Raw genomic sequence first — 13715 nt, 5'->3', positions numbered from 1 at the left:
GGTCTGCCCTGCCTCCACTGCACGAGTCATTTCAGACCACAGCAGCTCTTCTGAGATGGATTCTCTTCACCCAAAGCGATCAAAGGGAACAATGGGATTATTAACCAACAGATGAAAAGGTAAAACCTCTTAAATCATTCTAAAGTTAGTTTTAAGCAGAAACGAGGCAATGATCGGTGAGTCACTACTGACGCTTTGAAATGACGGAGGTGCAGTGAACACAGCAGCTAGCAGCTCGTACTGCTGGGTGCTCTGATTGCTTCCTCCATCTTTTATGATGATGAAATAATGCTGAATTTATGTGGAAATGATTGTTGGACAAAAGTTCAGATATCTGTCGCTGAGACAGATGATGACTGGAGTGCAGTTTTAAGAGGAAATGAGGTGATAATCAGCGAAACGCTGGTGACTCTCAGAAATGACGTGCAGTGAAGGCAGGGCAGACCGATTTTTAGGGGGGACCATTCGGTCTGCTACACCTGAGCAGAACCACCACACTGCCTGAATTTTTCTTTTGCCTTTTATGTCAAAACAATCACACATTTGAAGCCACCAGAGGATGAGTACTTTTATGTAGGTACTGTGGTGTGTATGTCAGTCCAGACTTCAAACAATATGTGCTCCTGCATGAAGCAGATTCTTTAAAAACAACCGTTTTACAGCCATCAATGAAATTGCTATATCTGGTGAACCCTTAACTATTTGTATTTCACTTACTTTAAGTTTCATCTTCAGTCCTGAAGCAGAGATCATCCAGGCATCAGAGAAGTAGAGGCTGGTTAGAGACATGAGAGGCAGCTCACCTTTTTAAATCATGTGCTGGACCTCAGGTGTCACACCATAGGTGGAGGGGAAGGGAGAGATGTGAGGGAGATCCAGGGTTCCTTTGGCCTGGGAGGATAACTGTACTGTGTGCCCCCCTTCAGGACACAACAACAGTCAGTCGGTTATAATCAACCAGAGGAAGCAACAAGAAGGGACGGCAGAGACTGAAGAGGCAGCACAATGACAGAAGACCGAAAGAGTGCAATACGCATGTGTGGATTTAGTTAAAATTGCTACAATTGCAATCTACAGACTAATTCATGTAACGTACAGTGGCTGAGTGATTTTAAACACTTGTTGCAAATTGATTAAAAAAAAAAAAAAAAGTCAGGTGCATGATTGTTTGCACTACACTAACTTCCACTGCATCGTAATGAATTCAGTAGGTCAGTATTAGCAGAAAACCTCTAAAGCTCAAACATGTAGTTTACTGGTCCTCAAACATCTGAGTATTATGCTGCTATTTCTAGTGCCTGTACTTTATATCTATATTATATATATAGACACAGACTGTAAAAGTAATTTATTGCCATTAGTGTACTTGCATGTGTGTGCAATAATATATGCAAGAAAAAAAGGTTCTCTAAAGTCTAAGACTTGAGAAATTTGTACATTCAGAACTACAATTTTTTTTTTTTTTAGCCCCCATTTGGTCTCCTATTAAAAGTTAAAGCCGCAGTATGTAGAATTTATGGGTGTTTATTAGCAGAAATGGAACATAGCATTCATAACCATCTATTCATTAGTGTATCATTACATGCAACAAATTGTGTTTTCACAAGCTTAGAAGGAGCCCTTCATATGTACATGGTTGCAGGCCCCCTAATGGAGACCGCCATTTTGAGAGATGTATCCCCCCCCCCCCCCCCCCCCCCCAAAAGGACACTGCCTTTGATAATTTTGCTACGTGACCGGAACACTAAAGTGGGGCGTGGGGACAAACAATTCAGGGCTACAAATTGACCACTTTTTGCCACTGGCCCACAGGGCCAGTAGCTTTGTAAAGATACCGGCCATAAGACATAGGATCTTAATAATTCATTAAACTGCAAATTATAAAGAACACAATGTTCATATGGCCAAGAGTATTTTAGCATTGCGTTATATCATGAATTGTACCAGCCTGACAGTGGACCAAATCGCTGCCGGGCCAGCGGGCAAATGGTAATGTCGAGCCCTGTAACTGACTGTTTCCTTATACACTGTCTACTGGTTGCTAGTGTAGGCTAACAAGTTTGCGAACCCTCATTTTGTGAAATGGAGGATAACACATACTGCTTATCACAAGATAATAAAAGGGAGCATGAATCGTAGTTCCCAAAGAAGCGAAAACTGAAAATAAAATGGTGACCAGCAATGGTATAATAATCTGCAGCCTCACCACTTGGTGACACTAAATCCTACACACTGTAGCTTTAATAGAAGTAACTAGCAAAGACTGTCGATCATATCAGAGTTTGACTCTTTGCGGATGATGTAGTCCTTTTAGACATGCTACCACTCAGTTTAAACTGTGACTTCACATTCAGTTTCACGGCAAGTGGAGCGGTTTAAAGTCCTTTATATAAATATAGTACAGTTCTTTTAGTGAGATTTGTGTCAGCCCTCAGCAAACAGCCAATGATTCAGCAATAGCCACTGAAATCTTATAACATGTTTACACAGGTCTCTTGGTCCCCCACAGAAAAAAAAAAAACACTAATTACGCAGCCTTTACATGGACGAAATGTGTACTTTCAAATCAGATTTTCCTTGAAATAAACAGTGTGCAACTGTATTCCATTTTTGTAATTCATTCTCATTGATTATAGGTATGTTGTACATTGTAGTAACTCAGACTTGTTTGAATGAACAAAAACAGAAGTTGGATTTATTTTTATTTTATTTTCCTTCTTCACGACTAAGTCATGTCTTTACGTGTCAAAACACACTCACAGATTCACAAAAGTGAAGTAAATTACAGTGAATAAAGAATTTAACACTTCAAAAAACTTAACACAGTATATATAGTAATTTATCCTAAAATGAAGCAAATACAAATGGAATTTGCTTTCATTTATAAAAGCTACGGTTCATTATCCTATTATGTTCTTTCCTTTTGTCATTACACAATAGAGTGCTCAAGACAAATGTTTCAAACAAACATACGCATAACTTAAAAACAGCTGCACAGTAATTATATAAAACTACTACCCAAATGTGTGATCACTTCAAAAAGTCTATTAAACAATATTTTCTGCAGTGCTCCATGACATTACACATAAAAACTTTATCAATATAACAAAAGGAAAGGTTGGGGAGGTCCAAGGAGTAGCAAACTTGTTGACGGTGGTGCTTGAGGGCTGTCGTACACTTTCATTTTATCCCCTCCTCAGGATGTATGGCATCACCCATTTTAATATTTACAAATTTAGGAAAATCTAATAAGACTCACAAGAACATTTTACTTTACACCACTTTAACAGCTAGCCACTGAGAACAGTACTTTAAACGTTAGCGTTAAATATAACCTACAATGCCAACAGTGTTTCTTTATCGGCAGAACTAACAAAACTCGGCTGTAATTATTTGTTTTTAACACTTTTTTCCCCTGTCGGCAGACAATAGCAAGCACTAGACATTTGGCCACAGTGTCAAAGATACCCAGAAACATCTTATAACACATAAATCGGGCATTTCAATCTCGACAACTCTTTAAAGCCCCTTCTACAGATGCTTGGTTATTGTTTTTTAGGGCAGGCTGTGTTAAAACCATCGGCCACGCGGGGGGCCTGGCCACCTCTGGCCTCTGCCAGGTGGGAGGTGAAGCGGAGGTGAGACCAGTCCACTGTGGTAGCTGTATAAAAGGATAAAAATCACACATTGGAGTCTCTGATGTGGCCAATAGGGGGCAGACTGATAAGAGCAGCCATCTAAACTATTTGAATGGGGGATGCTTCCCCCCAACTTACTGTGCCCCTTTGAAAGTTCAAAAATACTACCAAATGTCTTTTAAAACATCTGTTGTTAAAGAGCTCAAAATAACATTTTCTTCAATAAGGTTGCATGTACTGATTAAGTATTGCTACTGTGTTTGAGCAAAACAACAAACTGTTCTTGTTCTTTTTTACTACTAAGTGAAAACATGATAGCTGAGTTATGTTTATACTCCTGTACTTGCATCTCAAATGAAAATAAAGTCAAAAATACAGCTGGCATGAGCAGGCCTTGTGGTTATAAGGTGCATTTTAATATTCTTTTCAGAATCTTAAAGTCATGCAACAAACAAACAGAATTGTGTCCTGCACAGTTTAGTCTTTGTGTAAACTGTCAAACAGCTCTTACCCTCTCAGTCCTCGGGGGCTGAAGTAGTGTGGAGACCTCGGAGGCGGCATACCGCGGCCTCGAGGGTGAGGTGGACGCACTCCAAATGCTGGATGACCTCGAGGTGGTGGCGGTGGTGGTGGTGGAGGAGGGAGCCGGTGCCTACAAATCACATGCACATTTTCTGTCACTAAGAAGATGTGGAGTTGATTTAATCCAACAGTTGCTAATAGATATGCAACTAAATGTGAATAGAAATTTAATAAGTTAAACACAAGAGCAGCTCTGCTACACTTGAGCATAATAATGGATGGAGCTGAAAGAACTGTTGATACGATGGGTAAATGAGTCTTGTGGGTACCTTGGCATTGGTAGGAAGGGGTCTCTGAAATGCATGGGAAGCGGTGGGAGAGGAAGAGGACGCATACCCATTGGTCCACCCCTACCTCGATGACCTCTAAGTTCTGGGTAAGGCCGCATCCTCACCATTCGTCTGAAAAGGTAGAAATTACAAGTAGCATGATATCAGTTAAACATTGTGGAGTTCATGTTTATCGTAAACGGTGAAGAGCCAAACTGCTGTTTCAAATGCTATAAAAGAAAAGACTTCTCAGGGTATGCATCGCTCACATATAAGATGATCGGGTATGCATCTAGAGAAAAAGGGCTGTGACATAATTCAGGGATAAGATTTATTACTGATCGATTTCCTGTGATTTTATACTTTGTTTAATGTAGACGTTCATTTTCATGACAAATTACAGAAAACCAAAAATGGTATTGCTTACCTCCAAATACATATTCATAATAGACCAGGGAATCTCAAGTACGGTACTTTTATTACTTCATTCATTCATTCATTTTGTGACCCTGCATAGTCCTGTTTAAGGGTTGCTGGGAGTATTACAGCAGTCAATGGGCAAGAGATGACATGTACGACCCCAATTCCAATGAAGTTGAGATATTATGTAAAATGTAAATAAAAACAGAATATAATGATTTGCAAATCCTCTTCAAGCTATATTCAATTGAGTACACTACAGAGACAAGATATTTAATGTTCAAACTGATAAACTATCATTTTTGTGCAAGTATTTGCTCATTTTGAAATGGATGCCTGTAACACGTTTCAAAAAAAAAAAAAACTGGGACAGTGGTATGTTTACCACTGTGTAACATCACCTTTCCTTCTAACGACACTCAATAAGCGTTGTGAACTGAGGCCACTAATTGTGAGTGCCATGGTTGGGTATAAAAGGAGCATCCCCAAAAGTCTCAGCCGTTCACAAGCAAAGATGGGGTGAGGATTACCACTTTGTGAACAACTGCATGAAAAAGAAAAATAATCCAACAGTTTAAGAACAATGTTGCTCAATGTTCAATTGCAAGGAATTTAGGGGTTCCATCATTTACAGTCCATAATATAATCAGAAGATTCAGAGAATCTGGAGAACTTTCGACAAGTAAGCAGCAAGGCCGAAAACCAACAGTGAATGCCCGTGACCTTTGATCCCTCAGGCGGCATTGCATTATAAACCAACATCATTGTATAAAGGATCTTACCGCGTGGGCTCAGGAGCACTTCAGAAAACCACTGTCAGTTAACACAGTTCGTCGCTACATCTACAAGTTAAAGTTAAAACTCTACCATGCAAAGGGAAAGCCATACATCAACAACATCCAGAAACGCTACTGCCTTCTCTGAGCCCAAGCTCATTTGGACAGACGCAAAGTGGAAAAGTGTGCTGTGGTCTGATGAGTCCACATTTCAAATAGTTTTTGGAAATCATGGATGTTGTGTCCTCCGGACAAAAGAGAAAAAGGACTATCCAGATTGTTACCAGCGCAAAGTTCAAAGGCCAGCATCTATGATGGTATGGGGGTGTGTTAGTGCCATGGCATGGGCAACTTACACATCTGTGATGGCACCATCAATGCTGAAAGGTACATCCAGGTTTTGGAGCAACGTTTTTTTCAGGCACGTACCTGCTTATTTGAGCAAGACAATGCCAAGCCACATTCTGCACATGTTACAACAGCGTGGCTTCGTAGTAAAAGAGTACGGGTACTAGACTGCAGGTACTGCCTGCAGTCCAGATCTGTCGCCCATTGAAAATGTGTGGCGCATTATGAAGCGCAAAATATGACAACGGAGACCCCGGAGTGTTGAACAACTGAAGTCGTACATCAAGCAAGAGCTACAAAGCTTCAACAGTTAAAGTCCTCAGTTGCCAAACACTTACTGAGTGTTGTTAGAAGGAAAGGTGATGTAATACAGTGGTAAACATACCACTGTCCCAGCTTTTTTTGAAATGTGTTGCAGGCATCCATTTCAAAATGAGTAAATATTTGCACAAAAACAAAGTTTATCAGTTTAAACATTAAATATCTTGTCTTTGTGGTGTATTCAACTGAATATAGGTTGAGGAGGATTTGCAAATCATTGCATTGTTTTTATTTACATTTTACACAACATCCCAGCTTCATTGGAATTGGGATTGCACAACCTGAACAGACAACTAATGCATCCCAGGGGTGACTCATAGATAGACAAGCAATCAGTTTATGACATGGGTTGGGGGGGCAGAGAAATATACAATTTCACAATTATACTGGTGCCAGTGAGAAAGATTTCTTGAGCATTTTTCATTGGTGCTCTGGTTGTGCATCACAACAGACAAATGCACAACCATTTATGTTGGCTGCTACTAGGTGGTAGTGTTCAAATCCACGGAGGAGCATCTTCTCAAAATGTGGCAGCTGAGGATGAACAAAAGCAGCAGGAACTGGAAGCACAGAAGAAACTTTCTGACCAACAATTGACAGTAAAAGAGGAGAATTTCAAGACAGAGATAAAAAAGAGCATTAATGGATTTATTTTCTCTGTCGTTTGCCTTTTTGACGGTTTTGGTTACAGTGGCATACATAGTTAAAAAATAAAGACTCCCCAGTTTCAAAACAAGAGGGGAATTTAACAGATTTTAAGGTTTCATACTGAAACTTTAAAACCAAACACATGATTCAAAGTTGCACAAGTTAACCAGTGGAGAGTTTCCGTCAACATCATGGGAGACAAACGATCACAAAGCACAGAGGCGCAAGTGAAAGTACAAGTGAGCGCTAAAGAGGCAGAGAAGGAATGTAAGAGGAAAGTGCAGATTCAATTTCCGATTCATATCAGTGAATTTTTACACCCCTAAGAATTGTGTTTTGTGGGTCCCAATAACCAAATCTAGTTACCTTTAACGCACACTGTTTAACCTCCTTCATACAGGTTGAACAAAGTGTTTTAAACTAACCTTTTCATTTATTCCCACAACAACATTTATAGTTCAACTTCAATGAATTACCTCATGGGTGCAAATCCGTTTATGGCTCCATCTTTGCCTTGACCCCTTCCTCGTCCAGGTGGGATTAAGACTTTCATCATTGCTCTCCCACCACGTGTGCCACCCCGATTCATAAGAACCCCTTTGCCATGACCACGGCCTTTGGACCCACGACGAAACCTAATGAGATAAAACAATCAGAAAGATATAATGCATTTTGCTCTCATACATGTGGGTTGGCTGAAAATTTTTGCCTCCTACATGATTATTTCATTAACAAGCAAGATACTAAAATGAATCACCCATCTGCTTAAAGCTTGGAATGCTCTCCATCAGGCAGTATCATTACTTTTTCAAGCAGTCACCTTTCCTTTCCATGCACTTACTCCAACGCCAGACAGGTTTTTGCATCCTGGCGGTGAAGAAATCTTGTGTCTTCTCTCTGCGCCAGTGACACCTGGCTGTTTGCACTTCTGCATCACCAGTGCAACATGTACCTTCAGGTGTTCTTTCAGCTTGGGAAAAAGAAACAGTCGGCAGGTGTGGTAAGATCTTGTAAAATCTGAGCCACTGCAAGGCATCCTGCATTTGTCGACTCGTGTGGACGAGCATTCCCATGCTCAAGAATTGCGTCTTTTCCAGAACTATCCTGGTTCAAGCATGCATGCAGCTCAGAGGTGACAGTGCTGCTGTGTTCAGAAAATTTTCTGACAGCTATGCTGTCGCATGCGCACTTGATGCTGTGCATTTGTGTTTGTTATGGGGTGCCCGCTACAGATCTGATCATGCAGACTCATTGTGGCTGGATTTTCACCCTTCGAAAGCCTCGCCCACCTCCTGATTGTACTGACATCCACACAAGCATCGCCATAGACAGCACTCATTTTGTGGATGAATATCCACGGGTGCACAACCCTCCGCCATGAAGAATCCAATAACAGCATGACGTTTCAAAAGCATGTCCTTGTACGTCAGTTTTTACCAACTTCTGTGTGCATGTGTTACATCAAAGGCGATTCTACTCATCTGGAATTGCAGTGTAAAATCCTCTAGGTGTGGCGACAGTCAATAAGAGAACGATTATACCCGTTTCACTCCAGTATCTTGCTTGTTACTGAAATGATCAAGAGAGAGAACTTTTCAGATGACCCTCATTAATATACCTGATGGATGCTTATTGGTGCCATGTGCAAGACAGGCTACATTTACATACATTTTTTTTATTTTTAAACCCAGTATAGAAACCACAGTATAAAGTGACTGAAGCAACTGTGGGACTGACCTGTGTTTGCTTTCTGTTACAGGCTTCTCAGATTCTGTCTTTGAAGCCATTTTTCCTTCTGTAGCTATTTCCATCTGAAATAATTCAGAGCATTATTTGTTGACACTGCCACTATAAGCCAGCAGTAACACTTAATAACCAACACTCCAAATGCTATTACGTGCACATGACATATAACCCGTATCCACAATTTGTTTTGGATCAATTAATTTGTGGGCGTTTTGCCAGCGTATATGCCCAATACATTCATTCTTCTCTGCATGCAAACAAAATCTATTCTGTGTTCAATAATTTTTGTGTTTCTTATTATGCTCATAATGTCTATGACACAGTGTCACTAAATGCTCACTTGTAGCACTTACCAGATATGCAATGTGAAGATTTAAATGTACAATAAAAGCGCATTCAATCAGATATGTTCGATTTGGGCCACACACATGTGGAAATACCTGAAATATTATCAGATATCTGCAATGTGACTGCTGTCTAAACACACAGAGAGAAATTTCCTTGACATTCAGGCTTATCCTGTGGTCTTGCTTGCACGTCCCCATGCAGAGACATAGCAGTAAATGTTGCTTCATAGACCCTGTCCGCAAAAGCTGCAGCAATCAGTTTTTGCGAACATTTAATGACATTTTGAAAAGAAATACTTTGTAGAAGCACTTCTGAGTAATTTTCATCCATTGTAGCACGTCCAGGGAGTTAGATAAAAATAAATAAGTAAAAAATGTAAATGTGTAAGATGTGGGCCACTTAAACAAATAAATACGATAGTGGCAGATAACCAAATAACCTGTAGTGTATATGTGGCTCAAATAACCCAACTAATCAAATCATCCCTGTTAAGGTGACAGAGATGCAATTTGATTAACTTTATGCCACGTTTAAAAATAATATTTTTTTAAAGCAAGCTGGCATGTTTAAACTACATATAGAGCAGATCTAATTGTGTCGGCTGCTCCCACATAATGTCACACTGACAGAGATCACATCTGAATCTGATCTAGACCCACATACACAAAAAGCTAAAATCTGTAAATAACAAGAAAGAAAACTCAGATCAAGTCACTTCAGATGGCAATGTGAACGTAGCTTCAGACTGGGCATTCCCTTATTTGGAGTTTTGCTGGGAAACACTGTGGTTCAAGGTAAAACATAATATAAAGTTTATGGTTTTCTTAAAGATCTGTTGATAGCCATATTTACATATAATTAGGCCTTTTTCATACGTAGACATATGAGGGAGATTAAGTGGGAAATATCGGAAAAAGCCCATTCTCATTAAGATAAAAATGTTTCCACATCAAACCGTGATGCTAGTTAACGACTGCACTCGTTTATCCCTTTGTCACTTGTTACATCAAGGAAAATAAGCCTGTGGAGCTGCCACCGTCATGGAAGCATTTTTTTTTAATCCTGCCACCAGCAAATACACTTTTTCAGAATGTCTGTTGATAAACGTGTTTTTATTAACGATGCACGGCAGCAAATGTGAAACGAAGCAAGCTAAATGTAGAAAGCGGCTCTGTGTAATTCCTGGAGTAAACATCGCTGCATGCAGATAAAGCTTTTTTTTTTTAATATGCTATAATAAGAAAACAGATTTAATTGTTTAAATACCGTTTATAAGCGACATTTCTGTATTTTAATGTTTGGATATTTATAAAATATGGAGAAATGACTTACTTCACTCGACAACGCGGGTGGGGTATTAAAAAAAATGAAAATTAAAAAAATACCTCTACTCACTATGAAAAACAAAAGTATATTACACAATTAAAAAAAATGTACAAAATATCCATCATTTTCTTTAGTTCCCTTTCGCTTTGAAATGGCGGCTAGTTGCATCACCAGACAACCGGTTGGGATTTTTGTGAGGACCATTATCACAAGCCACGCCCACTGGAAGCTAAACTTGTGTCTAATTGGCTGCTGTCATTTATCTTTATTCAAATTCATTTTACAAATATATATAAAATTAAAAAAATAATTTTAGTAAAATTCAACATTCGAGTAGAAGGTTTCTGACATTTGGAATTTCAATTTATAACAAAACTAGAGTGTAATTTAAAAATCTATTCTACATTTTAAATACTGCTAAACAAGTCATTTAATTAAATAAAAATATTTTAAATACTGTTGCCTTGCAAATGTATGCATTCTGTTGAGTGCCTCTTGATTTTGCAGATATCTCAAAACACAAACTGTTTTTTATTTTGATTTGGTGGGAAGGTAGATTTTGAAGCACAAGTGAAGATTATTTATGTTTAACATTTTGTGAGGACACGGTGCAGAAAAAAAGACAATGTCATTTTAATTGTGCCACAATTCCACGCAAAGCAGAAATTTATTACTCAAGAATGTGTTTGCTGGCACAAAGTGGATCCAGTAAAGCACAACAAAACTCAGAATGCAAAAAATAAAAATAAATCTTTAAAATTTCACGCAGCTAAAGTCTAAATCACAAGTCACAAACGAGTAAAACCATATATATATATATATATATATATATATATATATATATATATATATATATATATATATATATATATATATATATAAACACTAGTAAAATATTTTGATCCACGCCAGTTTAAAATTTTCCACACGTCAAATCCACAGAAATCAAACAGCTACATATACAAAAGAATCTCCAAGAATAACCCCCTGAATAATATGAACACCAAAAAACACGGTAAAGAGGGCAGGAAAATGCTACAGAACTATCAAGATGTCACAAAGATGTTGCTTTGCTAATCAGAGAGCGTGCGTAAAAGTGTCCGCTCTGCGCCTTTTACGCACGGCTCAGGATGTCCGAAAGCTTGTTGATGTATTCGATGGTACATTTGAGCGTTTGTATTTTGGTCAGCGGTTGGCCCCTCTTGCTATAATCCGGCGGCAGATAATCACGCAGCTGGTGCAGAGCCTCCGCGAGACTCCTCATGCGCATCTTCTCCCTCTCGCTGGCCTTCATGCGCCTGTTGATGGACATCTTGGGCTTGTTCTGCCTTGGCGCCGGAGCAGCTCTGCGTCTCGAGAAGCCAAACGACAGACCATCCAAGTCCCGGTGCATGCCGGAGCAAGGGCATGTCTCCGGGGACGCGCACACACCTTCCAACGTGGACTCAGGCGAAGTTGGTTGCAGGGAGTCCTCTTCTTCTCCAAAAGCGCTCTCGTCCGGACTTTTCCAGTCCGAAAGGATTTTAGCCGTAACCACCTCCAGGTTCATTCTTGAGATATTCCACAGGGATCAAACGGCCAGGATGATCTTCAGGGTCGATCTGTGATTTTTATTTTTTTTTTTGTCATTGTGTTTTTATACATCACAGGGTTTATGGGTTCACAGCTCAGGCGTGTAAAAAAAAAAAAAAAAAAGTTCAAAGAAATTCCCAAGTGCCAAAACGCGAGCTTCCCCCGAAAGGCGTGTTTCGTTATCACTCGGGTGCGAATGAGACCAAATAGACGGATAATGTAATGGAAAGAAAAATAATTAGATTCCTTTCGTGGGGAAATACTCTTTAAAGTCTGCATGACAACAATTATCAGTTTGATGCGATCTGTCTGAAACAAGAGGAAAGCCTCCCACACCTCTCTGCCAAGTCAGGCATGCGTGCCTGTTTAAAGCTACAGTGGGCATGATTTAGTGTCATCTAGTGGTGAGGCTGCAGATTGCAGTCGCTGGACATCATTTTGTTTCCCTTCACATCTTCTGCAATGTGGATCCATAATGCGTCATTGTGATAAGTAACATGATCCTGTCACAAAAATCAAGTTTCTATGTCTGATTTTTTCAATTCTGTCTTCTAAAAACGGTTGCCAATTTAGCAATTCTGTTGGTATATTTTAACCTTCCCTAGTGTATAAAAATCCGATCTGGTTAATCGGATTTTTTGGGTGATCCAATCCGGTGACTAGTCGTTGACTGATTAAGCAGGAGGCCTATTTGTTAACTATAATAAAATTACAAAAAATAAATAAAACAAAAACAAGAATATAAAATAATCCAACTTTCAAGAGAAGGGGATACCATTCAGCTTCCCACCATATGCAAATTAGTTGTGATTACATCATCACATAATGTGCAATATTTTAGAGGCCAACAGTGAGATTTTTTTTTTTTTTTGCAATACTGCTTCCAATTATGCAGCAAAATGCAAAAAAAAAAAAAAAAGTAGTAAATATGTCCCTTTTGGGCTACTATATCCACATGGTGATGCAACATGGTAGACTCCATGAGGTGGCCCGCTCCCATGTAGATACAGAAGACTCATTCTAAGTTTATGAAATCAGACAAACATCTCTAATCCACACACCAGGTGTACCTTCAGAGGGCCACACACTTTTATTTTCCAAAACAGAACTGAGCACTAAAGGTCCATTTGGGAGCAAAAAATTCCAACATCTCACAGCCTTGCAGAGTCTTTAAAAGCTTTCATAGCACACCAGTTTCACCTGTTCCAAGTGCAAACATGTTGCAAAAAAAAAAAAAAAGGGGGGGGGGGGGGGGGGACGACGACTATATTTGTCCTGGAAAACGAGCCGGTCCACTTGTTAGATTTCCAGCTTGGTAAGGCCAGGAGTTATTTGTGCAGAGGATGCAGCTGTCACTGGGGTCCTGCCCAGACCTTTCATGTCTGAAAATGTGTGTAAAGCCTCACTCATGATCAAGGGGACCCACACTGGTGGGTTGTAAAACAAAGGGCCCACAGTGTCATCTTCCTCAGTGCCACCTTCGTTTCTGTGGTAACACTGTCTGCCAGACACAGGAACATTTCTCAAAATGAAAACAAGCTTCGTGGCACCATTAAGTGGCATTTTAACTTTTGGGCGGGTCAAAGACAACATTTTCATATTTGTCCAAAGATAAAGATGGCAGCTGGGAGCTGTGATTCGCAACAAGGCTTCATAAATGCATGAAAACAAAAACACTGCTTCACATGTGCCTGCCTGAATAAGTCCAGCCATGTTCCACT

General features: G+C 39.6%; 2 protein-coding genes across 3 annotated transcripts; both read right to left on the bottom strand.

Annotated features, from left to right (window-relative positions):
* Nucleotides 1-299: 299 nt before the first annotated feature.
* si:ch211-51e12.7 (uncharacterized protein LOC336335 homolog) lies at nucleotides 300-10834 on the bottom strand. Of its 2 annotated transcripts, none has more exons than XM_034162684.1 (6): nucleotides 10429-10834; nucleotides 8740-8813; nucleotides 7479-7637; nucleotides 4490-4621; nucleotides 4150-4290; nucleotides 300-920 (listed from the first exon to the last, which is right to left on the bottom strand). In XM_034162684.1, exons 2-6 carry the CDS (start codon nucleotides 8811-8813, stop codon nucleotides 827-829), a joined length of 600 nt encoding a protein of 199 aa, XP_034018575.1. In that variant the 5' UTR covers nucleotides 10429-10834; the 3' UTR covers nucleotides 300-826. The 2 variants fall into 2 exon arrangements, with proteins under 2 accessions (XP_034018575.1, XP_034018576.1); XM_034162685.1 differs by lacking the exon at nucleotides 300-920 and adding an exon at nucleotides 3407-3661.
* Nucleotides 10835-11315: 481 nt separating this feature from the next.
* Nucleotides 11316-12034, bottom strand: msgn1 (mesogenin 1). Its single transcript, XM_034162235.1, has one exon. It carries the CDS (start codon nucleotides 11969-11971, stop codon nucleotides 11537-11539), a length of 435 nt encoding a protein of 144 aa, XP_034018126.1. The 5' UTR covers nucleotides 11972-12034; the 3' UTR covers nucleotides 11316-11536.
* Between the last annotated feature and the right edge of the window lie 1681 nt (nucleotides 12035-13715).

This window comes from Thalassophryne amazonica, chromosome 21 (genome assembly GCF_902500255.1).
Source record: "Thalassophryne amazonica chromosome 21, fThaAma1.1, whole genome shotgun sequence".
Lineage (NCBI taxonomy): Eukaryota > Metazoa > Chordata > Actinopteri > Batrachoidiformes > Batrachoididae > Thalassophryne > Thalassophryne amazonica.
The sequence above is the reverse complement of the archived record's forward strand: the minus strand, read 5'-3'. Positions and strand labels throughout refer to the sequence as shown.

Coding starts and splice junctions, on each gene's coding strand:
- msgn1 (XM_034162235.1), bottom strand. CDS start 11,971: ATGAACCTGGAGGTGGTTACGGCTAAAATCCTTTCGGACTGGAAAAGT.
- si:ch211-51e12.7 (XM_034162684.1), bottom strand. CDS start 8,813: ATGGAAATAGCTACAGAAGGAAAAATGGCTTCAAAGACAGAATCTGAG. Junction 4,622..7,478: donor AACGGATTTGCACCCATGAG/GTAATTCATTGA, acceptor CTACCTTTTCAG/ACGAATGGTGAGGATGCGGC. Junction 4,291..4,489: donor CCCTTCCTACCAATGCCAAG/GTACCCACAAGA, acceptor TGTGATTTGTAG/GCACCGGCTCCCTCCTCCAC.